At 42.1% G+C, this 23,795-nt stretch overlaps 1 protein-coding gene across 2 annotated transcripts in view; it reads left to right on the top strand.

Annotated features, from left to right (window-relative positions):
* Positions 1 to 23,795, top strand: part of GFRA1 (GDNF family receptor alpha 1) — a 186,312-nt gene that overhangs the window by 33,550 nt on the left and 128,967 nt on the right. The window contains exon 4 of one of the 2 annotated variants that reach the window (XM_039871127.1): positions 20,438 to 20,452. The exons of the other annotated variant lie outside the window; for it this stretch is intronic. Within the exon in view, the coding sequence (XP_039727061.1) occupies positions 20,438 to 20,452 (15 nt within the window). The remainder of the gene's footprint in view (positions 1 to 20,437; positions 20,453 to 23,795) is intronic. 2 annotated transcript variants of the gene reach the window in all.

The following is a 23,795-nucleotide window of genomic DNA, read 5'->3' on the forward strand; positions in this document are numbered from 1 at the left end:
TGTTCTGAGAAGCTGGGAATGAATCCTGGGGACTCCTTACAGCGGGGAATCCTTATATTTCAATCTGCTTATGCACTGCCAGGTGTACTCAGAAAGCTCACTCAATTAAAAATAATTATACCTTTTAAATAATAACAAGAACGAACTATAGATGGCTTCTTAGAATTCTGGTTTAGGCCTGAACTCAAAATTACTTGTTTTATGGCCTGAACTAGGAAACTATATTTAATTAAAGGTCAGAGATCTTCCCTGAAGCAGGGAATCACATGACAAATGGGCCTCCCAGCAGTTACCTCTGAATGAGCTTATCAGAGATGGGGTCTCAGGCTGGGGATAACCCTCAGTTGGAGGCCCTGGGATTTGGTGCCTCAAAATTGAAGGTTGTCCCATCACCCTCCTGATTACTTTTTTAAACACCTTTGAGCGGTTTAATGATTAAATATGTTCCACTTCAGAAAACTTCAGAACAAGCTGTAAAAAGTAATTTGTAATTTTCTCTTTCTCCATATCAATGCCGAATGTGGTGTTTAATTACTCCATAATAGCTTTTTGTTCTGGTGATTTGTTACAAAAATAGACAAGTCCTTTATCATCATTAAACACCAGGATTAGTATTTTCTTAAAAATTAAGAATCATGTAAGTATCTTAAAAGGTTTGAAGAAAAATGGCAGAGAACTTTCTTTTTTTTGAGATATGAAATTTTAAATACAATGCCTTGATATTTACAATGAATGGATTCATTCAAATGGTGTATATTTAAAGAGAAGTCAAGGCACTAAAATACTCATCTCTTTAAATCACGCAACAGCTCTTTAAGACAAGATCCTGGAGAGCTGCCAAATTAGACTCTGTAATGTACACTCCCCAGGAGGATGGAATCCTTGGTGTTTTTGCTCACGTTATTTCCGAATCGTATGGAATCTGTTTCATTTTTAACCTGTTTATTTTAACAGCTTCTAGAGTCCAAGGGCAGGTTTGGATAGTTGACATAAAGGGGCAACATTCTTACCTTAACCTCCCACTAGTTTGAGTTATCAGACACTTGTTGGCAAGAAGACAAATCGAGCCATTTTGGAAGAAAGAGATAGGTTTGCCTTCTCCTCTTTCCTCCTTGGCTGCCCTCTCTGTACGGGTCCCAGTTTGATCCCAGTAATAACACCTGCTCGTGGCCACATTTTCAGGAAATCCTACTGCTGTGGTCCTATTTGCAGGAGGAAGTGCAGTTGAATCACAACTCGGTTGAGTTTGTGTTAAATAAACTTGTGCGCCCAGGTCTTGATATAGGTGTTGCGGGATGCGAAGTAATGCCCGTCGCAGAGCATTAGCTTTCGCATTGTAGTTAGAATTTAAATGTATGGGTATATTCCAACAGATTATTTTTCTTCGCTAAGCAGGTGAGTTGGGAAAAGAAAGGTCGGCAGCTGTTTCTGGTTAAGACAAAAGTCTAGAATTTGGAAAGGGAAAAGGGGAATTCTTTTTAAGACTTAAAAATAAATGTGTAATTCAATCAAGAGAGTACTCAGAACAAGAAGTTTGCACTTCATTTGGATTTACTAACATATGTGCATTGAAAAAAATACTTTATGTAAATGATATCATTTGAATCCACAATGAGATCTGAGTGATCTTAGGGCTAGTGATTGCCATGCTTTATATGATATGAAGACACGTTTGCTGTGGTTTGTACAAATTTAGAACTTCAAATCCTAACATGTTAGAGGTAGATGTGGTCTTAGCAATTATTTCGTTCAGCCTCATCGTTTAAGATATGAGGGGACTGAAGCTCAGGAAGTTTCAGCAACTTGGCTCATTTCACAGAGCCGGCTAGTGAGGAATCTGGGACTGGAAATCTAGGCTCTTTGTCATACTTGACTGACTCTTGGAAGTCACCGGGGCAGGTTTTGTGCCTGGCTGGTCACCTTCTCAGCTGTTGCCAATCCCCATATCTCTTTCAGGAATTCCCTTAAAGCACAGCTGTGAACATTTTACTCCCTACTCAGAAGTCTTCATGGTTCCCATGGAATGCTTTTAATATATATATATATAAATATTTTTGAAAAATAAGAAGTAAAATGTAAACTTTCCTTAACATCAAATTCAGTCTTTCCCAATCTGTAATCTAGCCCTGACCTACTTTTCCCGCTTCCTCTGAGAACACTGAGATGCTCTATTCCTGCAGAGATGTTCTGTGTGTCCACCTTCCCACCTTTTCCCCCTGCATCTGCTTTGAGTGTACCTCTTCTACAAAGCTTGCTGTATTAATCACTGTGGCTGCTGCCTATTTGTCTAACACATTTCTTGCCAAGCTTTGATGAAGTACTTCTTTTCTGTGTTAGATTATGATTATGTGTGTGTATACACATGGGTGTGTAGATGCCTAATTCTTTTAGTAGAGGCGAGGAGCTCTGGTCTGTTCATATACCTGAGCTCTGTCTAGTAGTTACTCAATAAATATTTCCAGAGTTGAAACTAGTCTTATTTATATCATCAAGGATTCTGCCCCTAACTAGCTAGGAAAGCAACATTTCAACTGGGAATTGACCTACAGCAGGCTTTGTGTCGGTGTGTACATCCACTACTGTAGCACTTTTCTGGGGAGCAGATAGTTTCCATCTTGGGAGGCTACGCAGCCATGTGAGAAGTTGGACTTTGGCATGAGAGAGACCCGATTTTGAATCTGGCTTCTTCATTTACTGGCACTATAATCTTGATGTGATCGGTCTCAGTTTCCTCGTCTCCACAGTGGGATAATGCTACTCATCTTTCAGGGATGCTGAAAGGACGGAATCAGAAAACACATGTGAAGTGCTTGGAATAGAGTGGGCACTCAGGAAATGGTGGTAAGAATCATCATGGTGTATCAGCAATCCCTTTGGTTAGGAATCACACTTCAGACGATTTGTAAGTCCTTAGTTACCCCATTTGCCATCTGATGATGCCCTTTGGGTTGATGAGATTAAATAGTGATGGAGAAGTCAAGGAAGTTGACAGATGGGTGGGTGATTACTCCCTTGGATGAGGGTTAGGTAAAGTACAAAATGGTCAAAAGAAGCTCCTTGGGGATCCTGAGACAAAGACACAGCTTGGGATCTGCTCCTGAATTTTTAGGGAAATCTAGGGGAATGAGCAGATTCCTAAGGAGTTCCAGGTGGGGATGCGTGACACTGGAACAGCCTCTTAAACAACCCAAGTATTTCTATCAGTGAGAACTGGTTAAGATACCCTATCATCTCACCTTTAAGGAAGAAGGGAGAGAGAAGGACACCCACCAGTCCCTCTCATGACCCAGCCCTCCATCATGAACTGCGTGTGCCTCAGCAGCGTCTAGGCGCTAACATAGTTGGTTGAAATGTGTATGTATTAGGGAAAAGCACAGTCCTAATACAAGCATCCAAGTCTCTGCTTTAAGGTATGAGGGAAGCCACCTCCTCACCTGCATGATTCACACTCCAAGTATCAATCCGCGCTGAACACATCACGCCACAATTCAGGAGGACTGGGGAGGGGGAAGACTTAGGAGCCGGCCTCTGGGAACCTTGCCCTTCAGTTCCCTAATGTTCTTCCACATGAGAAGAGATCTGTTCAATGCTGTTGCTGGTGCTGAGCTGTTTTTAGTTCTCAGGAGAACAAGGACACAGGATTCTCTGAGGCCAACATAAGCATGGAGAATCAGCCCTGAGCACCGGCTCCTTCTGTGTCACCCAGTGTTACCATGCATTTGTACTTTCAGTCCTGTCTTAGAATAGGTCATTCTGTAGAAGGACTTGAGCTTTCTTTTGGACAGATTTGACCAGTTGGTTAAGCTGGCTTTCCTGAATGTGCAATCACTGCCCTGGTCACTTGGCCTCATTGCCTGACCATGCCACTGTTTGGTTGTGTAAAACCAGTGTATTAGTTTTCTTTTGTGCTATAACCAATAGAGATTTATTATTTTACAGTTCTATGGGTCAGAAGTCCAGTATGGGTCTTCCTCGGCTGAAACCGGGAGTCAGCAGTGCCATGGACTTTCTGGAGGCTGCCAGAAACAGTCCATTTCCTTGCCTTTTCCAACTTCTAGAAGCTACCTGCATTTCTTGGCTCTTGGCTCCCTTCCTCCATCTCCAAAGTCATCAAAATGACATCACTCTGACTCTTTTTCTGTCCGAACTTCTCTCTAGAGAAAGGTTCTCTGCTTTTAGGGATTCATATGCTTAGAATTGGCCCACCCAGAAAATGCAAGGCAATCTCCCCATCTCAAGACTCTTGATTGAAGTCCATCTGCAAAGTCCCTTTTGCTAACGTGAAGTAACACAATCACGAGTTCCAGGTGTTAGCCACATGGACATCTCTGGGGGGCCATAGCCAGAGATGGAGAAGGGATGGGAGTTGCCTTTGGTCATCTTTTGGAGCCATTGTGGCTTCTTAGACGTCTCTGGCTGAGAGATGATTGAGGAACCTTTAAATCTCTTCGTCAGAGGCCTCCAGACTTTTGGTGGCCTGCAATGACATTTTCATCATAATTCCCTTAACTTTTCAAATCACACCACCCAGGGCTTTCTAAGCCAGCCAGACACTTACTACCAGGCCTGGGAGATAATGGGAATGGTGGGAGGAGAGTGGAAAATGATGGCTTTGATTACCTCGGCCCGGAAACCTTCCATCTAGAAATAGCCATGTTACAGCCCATTCTTTTGAAAGTCTAAGTCAGGTACATTTTGTAACAAGGGCTATAATTTGAAGGCGTCTCAAGCCACAGACTAGCTCCAGAAATGAGCTTCGTTCTTTACAGCACACTTTGCCCCAAACACAGGCCCTTTAGAATAGCTTGCTAGACGCTTACTGAGGAACATTCTAGAAGGCAGAGATTGGGGTATATTCATCTTCATCTATGCCCAGTGCTGAGCACCATGCTGACTGGGTACTAGAACAAGCTGGTACCTGGTATGCTCTCACATTTATAAGCAGGTAGGAGAAAAGGGTCGAATGTGACAGGACACAAAATTAAGCTCTATATCTCCCACTTCTACCCAGCTCAGGCCCAGAGGAGGTGAAGAACCCAGAGATATTTTGTCTCTCCTTCCATAATGCACAAAATGGAGTCACTTAAGCCAATGAAACCATCTTCTATTTCAGTTTACTGGAGATGCGGAATAAAAGAAGGTGTGGGAATGGAGGAGTATCTCAGCTGAGGAGGCAGGATTCCAGCTCAATGATCTTAAGAAAAAATCACCTTAGCCTTTCATTCCTACAGCGAAAGGGTGGCAGGATAGCCTGGTGTTTATTACGGGCATGAGCTTCAAAATGAGAGGGACCCAAATTGGAACTGTGGCTGTGCCACTTCCCAGCACCGTAACTCTGGTCCTGTTGCTTCACCTGTAAACCTGCCTTCTTAACCCCAGAGCATGGGGGAGTGAAAGGCTCAGTCGACTCAGTTCTTTGCACATTGACTGGGCAAAGAAGAAGCAACCAGATGGTAGGAAGCTCGGCTCTGCTACTCTGAGATAACACCTTAATCCAGAGCCTGCAGGACCTGAGGTCCATTTCTGTATCCTCTCTTGGGGCACAGACGTATCTGGATATTTTTCTAGTTTCAGCAGAGTCCCTGTTCTCATCGCCAGGGACATGTGGATCAGAGAGGAACGCAGCGAAGGAGAAGCAAACAGCTCCCTAAATGAGTCAGGGTTCACGAGTGAAGGGTGAAGGGGGAGACCCTCACAGATGCTATGCAGAGCCCCTTCTAGATAAAACCCCTTTGAGAAGACATTTTCTTTCTCTGAATAGTAGTCTATCAGCTCAGCCTCATCTTTAATCATTCTCAAAAAGCAACCCTTTTGATCATGACTCGTAAAGAGTTCAGAGGAAGTTTTCTGGGCCTGCCTTATTTGGGAAACATTTGTGCTTTGTCAAAAGACTCAGCACGCCAGTATTTAAAAGACCATGCCGAGCATCTTCAACTCTAGTCCCAGGGACCAATTGGCAGAGAGGAGCAAACAAGGAACCTTTTGTGCCTCTGTAATTGCCGAGCAGCAGGCATTTTATAACTGCCGAGTGGACTTCAAAGTTAATTACCATTTAGAAGTCTGCATAACATAATCCCCCAAAACACTGGGGATCAGAAAAGTTTGATGATTTACTTATATTTAAAGATCTAAACCAGTTCTACCCCATCGCAATAGAATGTGAACTGCATATGAAATTTAAATTTTCTAGTACCACATTCAAAAAATTGAAAAGTACAGGTGAAACTGGTTTTAATAACATTTCATTTTACTTCATTTATTTCAGTGTGTCATTCAATATAAACAATTACTGAGATATTTTACTTCTGTCACTGACTGAGTCTTTGAAATCTGGTGTCTATTTTATCTTGAGAGTACATCTCAGTCCAGACTCACCGTGTTCAGACGCTCAGCAGCCACATGTCGCTAGGTGTGGACTGAAGCACCAGGCAGTGATGATGTTGCATTTCATTGGCACTTAGCTTTCTTGGTGCCCAGTGTGGTGCCAGCACCTGAGCGTGGTTCCTTAGATGTGTTCATAAGATGAAGAGCTGGATACAGTTATGAGAGATTGGTTTGCCCAGCTATGACCCAGACAGGCACAGAAGTTGGCATTGCTGGTCATTAGAAATGTAGTCACAACCCAAGACTCTTTTTTTTTTTCCTCTCTTTAAATGGCTTCATTGATACATAATTCACATACTATACAATTCACCCATTTAATTCACATATCAAACAATTCACCCAGTTCAGTGGTTTTAGTATATTCACAGAGTCCTGTATCCATCAGACAATCATCAACTTTCGGACATTTTCATTATGCCAAAAAGAAACCCAGCAGCACCCTTCAGCTGTCTTCACCTCCCCATCCCCTCATCCCTTCTAGCCCTAGGCAACTCTTAATCTATTTTTGCTTTTTTGGGACATTTCATAAAAGTGGAACAATAAAATACATGGTTCCCTTGTGACTAGTTCCTTTCACTTCACATAATGTTTTGAAGGTTCATCTATACTGTAGCATGTATTGGTACTTCATGTCTTTTTATTGCAAATAAAATCCCATTGTGTGGATATACCACATTTTGTTTATACATTAACCAGTTGATGGACATTTGGATTGTTCCCACTTTTTGGCTATTATGAATAATGCTGCTGTGAACATTTGTGTACAAGTTTTTGTGTGGACATATGTTTTCCTTTCTTTTGGGTATATGGCTGGGAGTGGAATTGCTGGAGCATATGGTAAACTCTGCATTTAACTATTTGAAGACCTGGCAGACCGTTTTCCAACGTGGCTACACCATTTTACATTCCCATCGGCAGTGTCTGAAGGCTCAGATTTCTCCAGATCTTTGCCATCATTTGTTATTTATCTGTCTTTTTGATTATAGCCAGCATAGTGGGTATGAAGTGGTACCTTATTGTGGTTTTGATTTGCATTTTCCTGACACCTAATAATGTTGAACATCTTTCCCTGTGGTTATTGACTGTTGGTGTATCTTCTATGGAAAAATGTCTATTCAGATTCTTTGCCTATTTTTAAATTGTGTCTTTTTATTTTTGAGTTGTAACAGTTTTTTGTATACTCCAGATACAAGTGCCTTATCAGATATATGGTTTGCAATTATTTTATATAATTCTATGCATTGTCTTTTTACTTTCTTGATGGCGCCCTTTGAAGTGCAAAAGTTGTTTTGTTTTGTTTTGATTATGTCCAGTTCATCTATTTTTGCTTTCATTGCTGGTGCTTTTGATGTCACATTTAAGAAACTATTGCCTAATCCAAAGTCACAAAGATTTACATCTTGTATTCTTCTGAGTTTTATAGTTTTAGCTCTTTGATCCATTTTGAATTAATTTTGTATATGGCATGAGATAAGGGTCCAATTTAATTCTTTTGCATGTGGATATTCAGTTGGCCCAGTACAACTACTTAAAAATATTATTTTTTTCCTATTGCATCGTCTTTCAAAATTACGCTGATCATAAATGTGAGGGTTTATTTTTGGACTCTCACTTCTATTCCATTGATCTATATATCTACCATTTATATGCATACCTCATTGTCTTGATTACTGTAACTTTGTAGTAAGTTTTAAAATCAGAAAGTATGAGTCCTCCGACTTTGTTCTCTTTCAAGATTGTTTTGGCTATTTGGGACCCTTTGAAATTCCATATGAATTTTAGGATCAGCTTGCTAAAATCTGCTAAGAAAGCTGGAATTTCGATAGGATTGTGTTGAATATGTATGTAAATCAGCTTGAGGAATATTTCTATGTTAGCAATATTAAGTCTTCTGACCCATTAACTAAGACACTAAGAGGTGGCTCTGTTTTCAATTTAGTTCCTTTTCTACTCTTCCACAGGGAGATATCATCGTACTTTGTTAAATTTAGCAAAAAGCCCTTAATCCCTGTCATTTACCTGATAATTCTGAGAATAGTAGATTGTTAGATCTAGTGGAAAAATGGATGGAGTAGTTAAATCACCTTTGATGAGCTAGAAGAATCAGACATGCAGGAAATTTATTCAGGAATTGGTACCTAAAATGCAAAAACTTAAAAACCCCAATTATGCATTACATATAGAGTATTTATCATAATTCATATCTTTGGCTACTATATGTTATTAATTCCATGAGCTCATTTTCCCAATGTTTTATTATGACAAATTTGAAACATAAGAAGCATTGAAAGAAATGTATAGTAGTAAATACCCAAATAGCCACCAATTGGATTCTACGTTTGGTGTTGTGACTCTTTTTAATTTTATCCGTTTTGGTGAGTGTATAGTGATATGTTATTGTGATATATTATTGTGGCTTAAATTGCATTTCTCTTACGACTCAAACGTTGGATACCTTTTTTTATGTGTTTATTGGTCATTTGTGTATCTTCCTTTGTGAAGTGTCTGATTATATATTTTATACATTTAAAAAGTTAGGTTGTCATTTTATTATTTTTATTAGTTTTATGAGTTGAAGGAGATCTTTGCATATTCTGGATATCAGGCCTTTGTTAGATATAGGTTTTGTGACTGTTTTTTCCCCCTAAATATCTTATTGATTTATTTTCCTAATCATGTTTTTTATTGAGCACAAATTTTTAATGATGATCATGTTTTTCTTTTATTTCTATTGCTTTCAGTCTACTAAGAAATCTTTACCTCCTTGGAATTCACGGGGCTATTTTCTTGCTTTTCTAGAACTGTTATAGTTTTCGCGTTTGTCTATAGGTCTGTGACCTACCGCAAATTAACTTTGTGTATGGTGTGAGGTAGGAGTCTTAAGTTTGTTTTTCTCTATACAGATGTTCTAGTACCATCTGTTGAAGAGACTTGCCTTTCCCCCATTGAACTGCATTGGTTCCTTTGTCAAAAATCAAATAGTTGTAAATTACAGGTCGATTTCTAGGCTCTTTATGCTGCTCCATTGACCTGCTCGTCTGTCAGCGACTTCGTCTTCATTCCCGTAGTTTTATTATGTATCTTGAAGTCGAGTAGTGTCAGTCCTCTGACTTTGCTTTTTTTTAAAGATGACTTTGGCTATTCTAGATTCTGGTATATTTTGAATAATTTTAGAATTGGCTTGTAATTTTCTACAAAAAGCATATGGAATTACTATGGGGATTGTGTTGAATCTACTGATTAATTTGGAGAGAACCAATATCTTAACAGTATTGAGTCATTCAGTATGTGAATATGACATATGTCTCCATCGATTTAGGTCTTCTTCGATTTCTCATGAGCCAATTATATCTTTTTTTTTTTCTGACTCGTCCTGTTGTTCCATTGTCTCTCATTCCCAATTTTTGGGTTGTATAGTGAGCTGATGCGGGGGCGGGGTGCGTACCCTACAGTCAGATTGCCTGTGGGAACTTTGGCAAATTAACTTATTGGTAAAATGAGAGTGAAAATGATCTTTACTTCATAGAGTTTGGGAGAGCGTTATGTGAAAATTTTAAGTAAAGCCCTAAGAAATGAGGGCTCAGTAGACATTGGTTTTGTTTAAGACTGTCCTCCATGATCCAGCTCATGGACCAGTACCTGGTCCACGAAGACCACTCAAAACCCCATCCCTGAAATTTCTCTCTTCCTCGCTGTACTGTTTTTCTCTCTGTGTAGAATTTAGCACCCTTGCCCTGAATGTGTCTGACTTTTCTTTTTACTATAAGCTTTTTGGGTCTGGATTTTAGCTCCCTTTGAGTCCATTAGTTGCTCATTATAATGTAGCAGCTCCAGTGGACACTAATAAGGTATCAAAAATTTTAATTTATTTTTCAGAGTGTGAGCACATTTACTGTCTTATTTTTTTTCCTCAAAAAAGTAGTTAAGGCAGGCTTTCAGTTCAATTATAGATGAGGAAATTAAGGTACCCCAAGAGAGACTAAGCCATTAGCCATAGCCAGTTAGGGCATGTGTAGAACTAGAACCCAGCTCTCTAGACTTGAAGAATAATAGCCATGATGCTTAAAAATATATGTATATATATCATGCTTAAAATATCTTAAGCTCTGTTAGATGCTGGAATCTTTTTTTTTTCCCCAGGGCAAAGCCAGCTGCACAAATCCTTCATGAAATGACATTTACATTTCATGACTGTGTTGAGCCACTGAATTATATCATACAGGCTTAAAAGAATCTGAAACTGCAGAATGAACTTTTTTTTGAAAAGGTACTCAGTAGGGTATGATCTGCGGTAACCAGATTTACTGCTCGCTGACCCTTCTTCACAAGGATGAAGATTTACAGCTGCGGAGATTGTTTGCAAGGTGTCCTCCACTCTCTTGGTGTTCTCCCGCTCTGCAATGCCTGGCTTCATTGTAGGGAAGTCCAGCCCAGTCTGTGGTCCTGCCATGTACAGCCATGACATGGGGCGATGGAGAGAGAGGAGCCATATCAGCTACTGGGCCTATGTGTGGGTGACTTTAAAAAAATGTGCTGCCTTTCCAGCCAAAAGACCCATGCTCTGAAAGATTCATGGGATAGCTTATAGATCACATTTAAATACTTGCTCCCAACTGCCTCTGAAAAATACCAGCACTTTCGTTACATACAATGTGGGTTAATATTTGTAGGGTTTAATGTTTGTTCATGTGATAAACATTGATCTTGCTTCCAAAGGAACAGATATGATTATGGGGAGAAAGACCAATAGAGTCTGGAATATTTCACTGGACTTCTCTGATTTTTTGGTTTTAGATTCCATGCAAGCACATTTCACTCATCACAAGAAGCATAGTTGCCAGGATGCCAAAGAATTTTGTAGATCTTAATGATATCCTGAAACTTCTCACAAGTCTCTCTGTCTAAATTACCTGCTTCCATTAAGTGGCTTCGATGTCAGGCACTGTGTTAAGTCTTTCTGAGCTAGCCCCTGTAATTCCCAGTGTGTCAGATGGAGATGATGTCTCAGGGCATCTGACTTCCCAGTGGCAGAGTCAGGATGAAGACTCAAGCCCATATGTCTACCACCTGTACCACATTACCTCCTACCCTAGTTCCTTCCCTCCCACCACCTCTCCCACCCTCCTTTTCATGAATGCTGTAGGATGACAGCTGGATCAGGGACAGATCTTCACAGCTCAGTTGTGTGTCCTTGTATTCTTCTCCATTTCCTTACTCTTTTCTTGGAATTCTCAGTGATTAAGAGTTTGAGCTCAGAAGCCAGACTGCTCAGGTTGAATCCCAGATCACATACTTCCCTGGGGCCTTTGGCAACTTTAGTGTACCCTCTCTGGGCATCTGTTTCCTTCTCTGTAAAAACGAGGATAATAATGATAGCTACCTTTCAGGGTAACTGAAAAGATTAAGGCAATCTACATAAAATCCTGAAAGCAGTGTCTGACATATAGAAAGCCCTGAAAACATACTAGTTATTAGGAATATTAAAATGTGCTTACTATGCTCTGATATTCTCCACTGAACTCTGGGGCTGCAATGGACAACACGGCTGGCATCATGGCACTTTCAGCTTAGTTGGAGAGAATGTTATAAGAGGACCTTAGTGCACCACAGAGATTTGTAGGCGACTTGGGAGCATATTGTAGAGGTCCTAGGAAAAGATCTTGGTGATGTACATTGTGGAACTTTAGAACCGGAAGGGACTGCGGAGGCTGGCTGGCCAAACCCCCTTTGGCATCTCTGAAACCCAGAGTGCTTAAATGATATGTCCTTGTTTATTTAGGGGATTTGCGTAGAGCCTGGCCAGAACCTGTATCTCCTGAAACTCAAGTCAGCCCAGAGAGGATCATGTGGCCAAACCTCCTCCTTGAAGACTTGGGCCAATTTGCAGAAACATGTTTGCTCTCAAATCATTCTAATCAGCCATGCTCGATGTTGGGGGCAGCTTCTTTGAACTCAGACTTTAATTGTCTCTGGCTCCTGGAAGCTTTCCTGATAGTAATTTGTGCCAAGCCATCAGAATAATGATGATGGCCATTGTCTTATGTTTACTTTAAAGTTGTCTATCCTGGTAATGATCACCTGGCAAAGAGAGAGATTTATTTTGCTGGGCATTCGTAAATAACTAGTTTGAATTTAGGCGACTGGGTAACCAATTCTATTAAAACCTGGATCTCACAGACCTACCTGAGGAATACATATGTGTTAAAACTAATCAGTTGACTTGGAAATAGTGATGAAAAAGCATCGTTCAGAAGTGTATGTTGGGTGGAGGCAGGCAAATAGAGATTGATTTAACAAGGGCCTGTAACCTTAAAGGTTTCAGCTGGTTGATAGTTTATCTGTAATGGAAAAAATACTTTACCGCCAAGATAATATCGGGATAAATTTGAAACCACTGGCCATGGTGATTTGTATTTGTGGATGTGTGTGAATTTCAGGGAATGAAATTTTTTTCTGTGAATGTAATTTAGTGTGGATAAGATGACAAATAAGCTATATGTAATAAGAGCCCATTTGATATAATGTGTGTAATTTTAAACTTGAAACCATCATGTTTTAGAACTGGAAGGGGCCTTAGAGATCATCTAGTACAAATCAGTTTTCAGATGGAGAAACCGAATCTCTGAGAAGATGAGTGACTCTGCCTACAGTGCCCACTGGAATCCAGATACTGGGTTTGGAGACTTTGTAGAACAAAAGGCTTAATAGCCACAAACTCACTTTTAGTATTTTACCCTCAGTGATTTTATATCATTGTTAATCAAAACTATAACTGATGACTTCTGGAAGATAGATTGACTTTTCAGCCCTTTGCACATATGGATGCTTAATAAAAATAACTTTCTGTGACTCTTAATTAATAATTATATAAGTTTGGGGAAATTAGAACAAAATTATTTGTCAACCTCGTCTTTTGTTTGAGCTGTTAATGTGGCTCCTTATGACTTCTCAGTTAGCTGATTTAGTAGAATTCAGAGAGTCATGTATGCTGCTCTTTTCAGAGAAAAACACTGGTCGCTAAAGGGATTGAGTTTAATGTAGTTTCATATCAGAGAGGTTTTAATAATACAGTCTAAAGTATTTGTACATGAATTCATTAAGCCCAGATTAGTCTTATTATAATTACTCAAAAAGTAATTCAATTGAAGAGAAAACATTTTAAATGGATATAAAATACACTGTTAGCTGGGAAGCCATACTGTTCTACTTTATCAGCTCCATAAAGTACTAGCAGATTTGAACATAACTTTCAGTCTACAGAATGCAATCATAAAAAGTATTATTCCTAAATCTATTTTTTTATGTTCTTTTAGTAGTTAAGAGCTTTATCCCTCTGTGCTATGAATGAGATATACTAGGGATGGAATGTCATAAAAATGTTAGGGACTTACCGGCTCACGTCTCTTGCACTGACTTCCCAAACCAGTGTAGGCTGAAGGGTTATAAGCACATGGCCTAGGATTAATGCTGGTAGCACATTCCCTAGAAAATGTAACAAGACGATACTATGTGGCTTTAAAAAAATTTTTTTTCTTACACCCGAAAGACATTGACCAAATGCCATGTGCCTTCAGAGGTATGACAATGACAGGCAAAATACTGGTCTTCATTTCTAACATGATAAAAGATGAGGGGAGGCCAAGAGCAAGACAAACGATAGAACTTTCCCCGGCCGGCATCCAAAGCAAGACAGAGGAGAAAAAAGGAGAGAGAGGCACAGGGCCTTCCCACATGAAAGAATGCATTTGTTCCTGGCATCGAAGGCTGGAGACTTGGTGTTCTCAGCCAGGATTCACAGGGCTCTGTTCAGTCTGAGCTGCTTGAGTATGCCTGCCTGGGGGAAGCAGAAGGGGCATGGCGTTGGCTGTGCGGCTGAGCTGTCTGGCTTTGGAGACACAGGAAACTAATCACAGCCCCTGTGTGTGGTGCCATGGCGGCCACGCAGGGACGCCGGAGGAGCCCTTAACTCTGGCTGGGCTCCAGGAGAGCACAGACCTGCACCCGGGGACAGGAAGGGGCTCCGTTTAAGTGGTTTGTTGTGTTCAAACTTTAACTAGTTTATTTAATCAAGTAGCAGAATCCTTTCCACAGGCAAACTCTTCACAGAACCCCACTGTACCAAGTAGAGATTTTCAATTCACCTGTCCCCATGTAGCCCCTACCTCTTTTGACCCCTAGGCTTCTAGGGAGCATGGCTTGAAACACTGATCAAAGCCCAGGGCAGGGCTGGGTGAGCCCCTTAGAAGGCGGCCTTGAGAAATAATGACAGGTCCACAGGAAACAGGCAATGTCAGAGGAGTGAGTGGTGCCGAAAATAAAGGCTGAGCCCTTGGTTTCTGGAACTTCTAATCACAGCCCTTAGATCATTGATGTTTGAAGATAGGATGTCACCGGATCTCTGATCTCAAAGATTAAAAATCATTCATAAGGCGATATTTGAGAATTGCTTTAGAGTTTCTTAATGGCACGTAGCTACATGACGACAAGAAGAAATTAGAATGATCATTTTGTTTTAATGGATTTTCTTTTATGATACTTGTACAGCCCTATGGGAAGTCACAGAGTTTTTTCAACTAGTCGGCAATCAATAAATGTTTGTTGACTAATAATACTACGGTTCGCAGAAGTCTTTCTGAGTACTAGTCACTGTGCATGCTTATATGCATGACCTCATTTAATCTCCGTAGCAATTTATGAGGTAACACCAAAGTTAGCTATTGTTATTATCTGCGTGTTGCTGATGAGAAAAGCAAGGCATAGTCATTTGCCCAAGATCACGCTGCCCGACATGGGACCAGCTGTGACTTCAGAACCTGAGCTCTTTGCTACCTGTTCTGTGGCTCATTACTGCAATAAGGTTAACTTCCATTTACTGACCCTATACCATAAACCAGCCACCGTGTGCCAAATGCGGGCTTTACATATATGATCTTGGTTGTCCTCGTGCATTGTGAAATATAAGTTTTGCTATCCCCATTTTATAAGTGGAGAAACTGAGACTCGGAGGAGTTAAATAGCAGCCCAGCATGGCTGAGATGGTGGACTAGCAAGGGTCTGAACCTAGTATTATTTCACTCCAAAGTCCGTGTGCTCTATGCTAACTAAATTATCCGCCTCGATCCTCGTGGTATCCCTATGGTAGGGAAAGAGCTTAGCTCTCCCGTCCCCGTTTATAGATGAGAACATAGGCTACAAGATGTTTCAGCCCCAGGTTTCCTCCTCATGAGTAAGTGGGACCCAATCTTAGGTTGGTCATGGGACCCAGTGGCTACAATCATGTGGCAACATGGCACTGGATCATTTTTGGGAGAGAAAGGGTTCACCCTGCGCCTGTTGGGAAGCTCACCCTCCATTTTCGGAAGTAGGCTTTATTGGTTTGACACAGAACTACTCCAGAGTGCTGGTGTTCAACAAGAGAGGAGGCATGGGTGGCCCTGACTTTTCAACACAGGAGAGAAAGAGTTTTCTTCATTCACAGAGACTTGCACGGCACAAAGTCCCAGGCTGAATTCTGGTTACTCTCCGTATCCATGCGTAGAACTTGCTCGTTTTTGAAATTTGGCGAGGAGGCAGCCTAGCCCCTCTTGAGACTGACTTTGGTTAATGGTGAACCTGACCCCATTCAAGGGAGCAGTGTTCATTCCAGCTGTTCTCCGCATCTCTTCCTTTGACCCTGGTTAGTTGGGTCTCAGTAAAATTCACAGAGCTTTCCTGTAAAAGCACTTGTACTTGAAAGAGAATTTTCTTTCTGTAGCTCAAACCACAGGAGGACTCACAAGACAGCTGTCTCTGCAGGTGAGACTTCTTAAATGGGAGTTAAGTGCATGCGTTTTCAAGAAACTAAACCCCCCTCATATATAATTTAACCTAGAAAAGAAAGCGAAATTGAGAGAGTAGTATGATTACATTGTTTGAGAACTAGTAGTTTTTCTTCCCTCCATCTTATGGAAGTTAGGCACACTTTCACTGTTCGGCCTATCTTTACTGCTATGGACGTGGGCTAAGTGTGATGCTGTAATAATAGTGAGAGTTGCTCTAGCCATAGTTATGCACTGTGGATTGAAATAGTAAATTATTCTTAGCAGATGGAATGGGCAATAAGACTGCCATCCAGTTCTGCTCATAAAACAGAGCAATAGATAAATAAAGGAGAGCCAACTCACTTAACCCGCGTGCCTCTGTGCACTGCTAATTATTAACCCAGGCTCAAGAGAAGGGTTCACCCAGAGTGTAGTTAAATCATTTTTAATAGAGGTAAACACTGGCCATGTGGATGAGTAGCACTCAGGAAAGTTTTTAATCAGCAACGTTTAGGAATCATCCGGCCTAATTGCCCTAACTTATTAATAATAATAAATAATCTAGTCCTTTTATGGCCCCTGTCTCTGGAGGACTCGGTGCATTAAAGATCTCTAGCGTGTGAATCTCTCAATAGTGGACGGGGGAGGAGGGCAAGTACCCTTGATGCTCATTCCTCACTGGAGAAACTGGGCTTCGAGGCTTATCTGAGTTCCTTGTTTCTTATTTTCTTCTTCCCACATCTGAGTCATCAACTTATGCATGGCCTTTCATCTAACTATAGGACCAGAGTGGCTGCAGTGGGGTAGGGATGGGGCTGGAGAACAGGCTTTCTTTGTGCCCCTGAAGGGCTGGGGTTTGAGGTTTTCTCCCTTGGGAAGTGAGTAAGAGCAGAGCTTTGTCTGAAGGAGTTCATTTCCTCTGCACGAATCCCCCTGGAGTCCTCTGGGCTCAACCTGACCGTGGCTAGAGTGGGCACTGGAAGCTCCCAGCTCTGGACTTGTGTGACTTCCAGTTCCTGGGAGAGCAGGAAAGATGACGCTGAGTCTTATTCTTAGAGTGATTCTCCACAGCAGCTGGTGAGAAAATGTTTGTGTAAATTATCTAACGTAACCTTCCCAGCGTCAGTATTGTGGGTATCAAAATATCCCCGGGTCACCAACAAGGAAACTCAAGCTCAGGGAGTGTGAGTGATAGACTCACAAATAATTCTTGGTGGTGGGTTAGACTGAAAGAATCTCACACTCAAATTGGAGGCCCTTTGATGTTTATAGTGACTAGTCTCTCTGGTTTGGGAGATAGGGGTGGTAGACATGAAGACCGGCGTAGGAGATGGTAAGTGTATTTCTGTGGCTAATAGTGTCTGAGGCCCACAATTTGGGGTGGGGGTGGGAGGTAAAATGTATACAAACAGCACAGAATTTACCTTCTTCTCACTTATTTTCTTTTCTTCCGGCCATGAATCTTTTGAGCCTGAGCCTGGATGGCTGTTTCAGTCTGAAAAAGTAAAATTTTAAAGAAGGTACCCGAACCACTATTATACAGATCAAAGAGCTGAATAATGCTAAGAACAGAATGATTTATGCCACAGACTACAAAAGACATAAACGTAGGGTGTAAATTACAAGATAACTCATGGGCAAAATTGTTGCAATATTTATGCTTATGTTTATTAAAATTTACATTCGAATAAAAAGGTACGAAATGTAAACGGAGCTGAAAAAAATTCTTTAAAAAAATCTAAAATAGCTTATATGAAAATCGAAGGGGATTTTTAGGACTAGTAGATATGAATAGTACTCTATGCAAATTTGTCTGCTAAGGCATGGAATCCACAGTAGAATCGAAAGGAATAAGGTCACTAAATCCCTGTCTGAATTTCTTCCCTCCCTGCCCACTAATACTTTCCAGTGATTCAAATCTACTCAATTTTGGAGGAAGTGCTCCCTGTCAAAAGTCAGGAAGAAGAGGTTGAGGATTCTGGGCGGATGTCAAGACTGGATCTGTATTTGAAAGACTAATCTTATTTCAGTGATGTTTTCAAGGTTGGAAATTTTTGTCCATATTCATTAGAGGAGAATGATAAATCTCTCATTTGTACTTTGCTAATAATAGGGATGAGCTCTCGAGCTTTGTTAAGGTTAAATGGATCTCATGTGGTCCTGGCTCAGCTTTTAACGCCATATATGACCATGGAAAAGATCTCTACTTGTCTGGGACTCAGTTTCCTCATCTGTAAAATGAGGAGTTTGGACCGGATGAGAGTTAAGCTGGACCATGTGTGGAGTCCTTCCCTCCTGTGTGGAGTGTACCATGCAAGGCAGGTAGGACTTGCAAAAGTAATTAAGACACCTAGCTGTTGTCCTCAGGAGCTCAGGGTCTACATAAATAACTAATTATAATAGGAGCTATAATTGCAATGTGCACAAATTACTCTGGGAGCTCAGAGGCGGAAATAGTGACTTTTCTCTCTATGGGGAGGGGCTCTGAGAAACTTGATGGTGGCTGTGATACTTGAAGGCTGAGGAGGAGGGTTCCTCCAGGTGTTCCTCCTGGTCAGAGGGTGATGATTCAGACACTGCATTCCAGGCAGCAAAGGCATGTGACAATGGTACATTTAGAGAGCTGCACATGGGCCTTCTCACAGTCTCTGGACAGTGTCACGGCATGGGAGGTGAGTGGCATTGCACACACTGCCGTGTCAGAATTTGTACTAATGATGAATTACTGAGGTGAGAGAAGAATGTATATAGCACATATAAATTAGAGCAGAACTAAAGCTGTCTCGTAATGGTACCGGTATGGGCCATTTACATCCCAGTGGCATAATGAGTGTGAAAGAAAGGGTCTGCAATCTGTCTTATCTCTGCCTTAGCCACTGGCCTCGGTGTGCCCTGGGGTGCATGCATATTGTGCGTAAATGACATTCCTTATAGGGGCACACGCAGCCCTTGCAGTCTAGTTTAATTCATCAGGCACGTGTTTCACCCATGTCATTCATGGGCCCTCGGCTTTTTGTGACCCTGTAGGAGCTGATGTTTTAGTTGATGGCTGATAGCAAATGTAGATATCGATGATATAGTTCTTATTTCATTTTTAAGATGAAGATAGCTTATTTTAAAGTTCAAATTATAAATGTAAGATATGTTCATGGTTGAAAATTAGAATAATACGGAAATACTTATGTAAGATTAAAAAATTGTGATATAATCCCACGGTGGAATACTATACAGCCGTGAGAATGAATGATCTACATGCTACAGCATGGCCGACTCCCACAATCACTGCGGAGCAAAGAAGGCAGGTGGGAAAAATTCATACCACATCAGACCATTTATACAAAGTGCAAAAATAGTCAAAACAAATGTAAACTGTTCAGAGTTATGCTAGTGGTTCCTGTTGGGTGGGTGTTAGTGACTGTTCGTTTATGCTTTTTGCTAAACATGTGTTTCCCAGTACCAGACATAGTGCTTGGCATATGGTAGCCTCTCAAATATCTGTTGCAACACATTTTTTTTTTTCACCTTTTAACCTACTTTGACATAAGATTAATATGAAGACACGGTGCTATTAGTTGTGAGTTATAGTGTGGAGAATTTATACCACTGTTTTGTTTATATGATTTAAATATAGAACTTTAGTATATTCATAGGCCCTTCTTCTGTGTGCCCCTATTGCTTTTATTGTTATTTATAAACTAGTCAGGCGGCTTAGTAACGGTTAGGAAGATGGTTTTTGGAATCTGACAGATATGGCTTCACTCCTGAGCCCATTGCTTACTCCTCTGTGGCTTCGGATGAGTTACTCAGCCTTCCAGAACCTCAGTTTCCCCATCTATAAAATGTGAATGATCATACAATCTACTCTATAGAGATTTTGTGAAAATAATAATATTAACATTGATAATAGCAACCAGATTTTTTTCGGATTTACTATGTCTTGGGCAGTGTTCTAAGCCCTTAAAACATAGGACATGATTTGTTTAATCTTTCCTAGCCTCCTATCTATTTGTGGTTTAGGGACTGTCAGCCACAGAGTTAGTGTCGAGCCAGGATTTAAACCCAGGCGGTTTCGTCACAGAGTCTGAGCTCTTAACCACTGCCTCCGAGTTAAAGGAACTATTGTACAAAACGGCGCTTGGCAGTTAGCATGTGTTAGCTATGCTTATCATCACTGCCATTTTCAACATTATTATTAATACTTTTTTCTCCTCTCTTTCCCCGCCTCCGCCTCTGTTTCTCCTCCCTCCTGGCAGATGTCTTCCAGCAAGGTAAGTTCACAGTCTCCTGCCCGCTTTCCCTTTGGCTGTGCTCTTTTGGGAACTAGGTATAGTTCCCATGTCATGGAGGCTTTAGGAGGCACTGTGGGGACAGTGGCCTGAGGTGACTTGAAGTGCCTTTCAGCATCTGCTTCTTCCTCTGGACCGTATTTGGGGTTAAGGTGGGAAGTGGACAGTTGAGGCAGCAGCATTGGGGAGGGGTTCATGACTAGGCCTCTGTTAGGGGACAAGGGAGCAGGTGTCTGTGGTGGCTGGGATCAGGCGAAGACCCTGTCCCTTGGCTCCTGCGTGCTCAGGCCTCCCTATGCCAGCTCCACGTGGGCTTTTCTTTGCCAAACAAATGCGTTGCTGCCCCAGAGGTGTGGGCGAGACCGTAGATGGCTGGTCTCTTTGTGCCCTTCAACCCAGGTGTCCCTCACAGCCCCTCCAGCTGGGCCTGGGACAGAGACGGGGCCAGGTAAGGGCATGCAGTGCCTTACCTGTTTTGCCAGCCAAGGTCATGTGTTCTGGGGAGCCGGAGACTGAGAGCCTAACCCCTGACTGCGTCTTCTCGCCCGTGTTTTAGTCCTGCTTAGGATGCGCAGCCACCGTGCTCTGGGAGAATCATAGGCATGGCCTCGTCGAACCTGCTAGACATATATTAAAGGAGAACTGCCTCTTCCCCCCACTCCCCTTTTTTTTTTCTTTATCACAGTTTGAAACCAGTGGGTAAAGTGGCAGGGTATAACTGTTTGTATTCAAGCTGGGAAATATGTTCGTAGCACAGTCTGCTATGTCTTTCTTGAATCCAAGTCTGGCTCGGAAAAAGAGACTGGTTTAAAAATACATCCAGGCATTCCATAAATAGCTTCCAAATAATCTTAAAGGCTCGATGTTTTCACAACTATTATTTTACCCTCAACATGCAGCACATGGCTGTGGAGATGGTCTGCTCTCTCCGATAAAAGCGCCGTTGTGAATATCAGTGAGGGGACTGTTGGTTGTCTTTTAAGAGTCTGGAGTCATAGACCTACTTTGATAAATAATTCATAAATCCCAACAAGCTACAAGTAATAAGTTCCATTTGGCTAGAGACTAAGAGATGAGCAAAATTGAAAAGGTGCCGCAACTGTTTGTGTAATGGGAGTGATGCCGCCAGGGCCCCTGGCTGCGGTGTGTGTTCTTCCTTCACAAACGGGGGGTTCGGTGGGATGCTCTGGGAGGAGAATGTGTTTTCTCATCTGTGAACTAGAATGCAAGGGCTACCCAGCGCCGCACTGCGTTTCTCCTCCTCTTCTCTCGAAATGCCTGAGTTTGAAAAGTCTTTCTGGAGCACGTGAGCGCTCACGGTTGTTGTCTTCAGGATAAAAAAATGACCCGTCAGACCGCCCGTGTCAGGTGCGCCTCCTTTTTAAATCAGTCATTGTATTTGATGGATGGCATCTGCCTGTCAGGAACAGTGATATGCAGAGCGAAAGTTATAATCATCTGCAAATCACTGGCTATTGGGACTTAATAGCATCTTCCAGAGACGGAACTGCTGGCTACCCGTTGCCTCGTGTGAGGGTAGGTGGCAGTTCCCTTATAAGATGTTACTAGGATTTCAAACAGAGAGAACTGAACTGGCTTTTGTGAATTATTTACATGGCACTGACCTTATAGGACCGTTTCGTATGGAGAGACATTCTCTGAAATGATGGCAAAGACCTTGTCAGCTGGTGACCCCTTCTTACCTTTACTTCTGGCCATTCTGCCTGTGAAATTAATACTCAGTAAAATGTGACAGTAAAAATGTACCAGTGATGGTCGCATTGGACCAAGGCAAAAGATTCTGTCTTACAGACAGAATCTAAAATATGACTCCACCGCATCTTCTGTTCTAGGATGGTGCCATCACTTGTAACCTGGGGGTCATGAATTGAGCTAGAAACAAACAATCAACCAGAAAACAATATGGCTTCAGATGAATAGAAGCCACAAGGTCATCTCTGAAGCCCATCCACTCAGGACAACTCTGAGTGGCTCTGGCCTCCTGACCACGCCTCAGGCATCCAGGCCCTGCTTGCTTTGGCTTGTCCAAGGAGTCATGAGCAGTTGAGGGGAGATGCCGCTTTGCAAATGTGTGCTTCTGGCAGGAGGGAGCGAGGCATCTTTGCCCAGAGGAGTCCTTGCATGTGTGGGCTGCCGTGTACCACGGCAGGCAGAACAGGAAGCTGGCTTGCAAGGTGATGATGTCAGATATTCTCAGAGTAAACCAAAGTTATTTCCTCTGGATTACATTCCCTCTTATTTCACTACAGATCAATCTTGTTGTAGTAGGTGACTGCTGGGCCTTTCTCTGCTGCATCTGTGGTGTGTTCATGAGGGAACGTGTTTCTGCCTTGCTCCTGTGCCATTTTATAGCCTTTTTTTTTTTTAATCACCAGTAAATGCCACTTTCTGTGGTGGTTGGACCACAGGGCCTGAGGACTGTCAAAGACCAGTGGGCCCACAGCTGGGGCCTTCCATATGTATGAGTTCCAGGGCTACCGGGTCACGTTTTTAAGGAGCCTTAATTGACTCGCCTTCACCGTCGTCCCCTGAGCTCCAGAGCCATCGGCTGGCTCTCAGCAACTCCCAAGTGCCATAGAATTGCTCTTCACAATACCAGAAGCAATTGAACACGCTCCAGGTGCACACGTGTCTAGAATCTCGAGTGTTAGAGCACTTTTATGCCAGTCCTTTAATAATGGAGTCGGGACCCCACACAGACACACACGCCTCATTTGAAGTTACTGAAGCACCTTGCAGATGCTCATCCATTGGTTCAACCTCAATTCTGATATCGAACAGAAACCGAGCAAGCGGCCTAGAAATCGAGCGAGACCACTCAGCAGGGTATTTGAAAGAGTAAGTGGGCTCAGTATAAAGATTTCACTGTTGAGTTAATTCTCTGCTCTGTGCTGTGCACTGAAGTCCCCCCGTGGACTCCGAGCCCCAGAGACACAGCCTTTCCTCCTCCTCCCTTCTCACCTGGAGCTAGAATCTTGCCATCGAAGAGAATTTTCTTCCAGCCCGAGTAATTTTCGATAGTTCTCAAACATAGTGCACTTTTGTTTGCTTTGCAACCAGTAACTATGTGCCAGGTGCTTTCTAGACCTTGAGACTAAGGGAGAGGACAAGACAGCAAAGGCCCCAGTTCTCGCAGAATTTATAATCTGGCTTGGGGGACGTTGGTGCCAAGGATTCGAATCACAGATTCCGATAGGGATACCGGCAGTGAAGGGAATATCACAGGGAGGTGTGCTGGTGGCTGGGAGGGCCACTCTGGGTGGGGAGGCCAGAGAATGATGAGAAGAACTTGCTCTTGGAGGAC

The sequence above is a fragment of the Pteropus medius genome, unplaced genomic scaffold (genome assembly GCF_902729225.1).
Source record: "Pteropus medius unplaced genomic scaffold, Ma_sr-lr_union100, whole genome shotgun sequence".
Lineage (NCBI taxonomy): Eukaryota > Metazoa > Chordata > Mammalia > Chiroptera > Pteropodidae > Pteropus > Pteropus medius.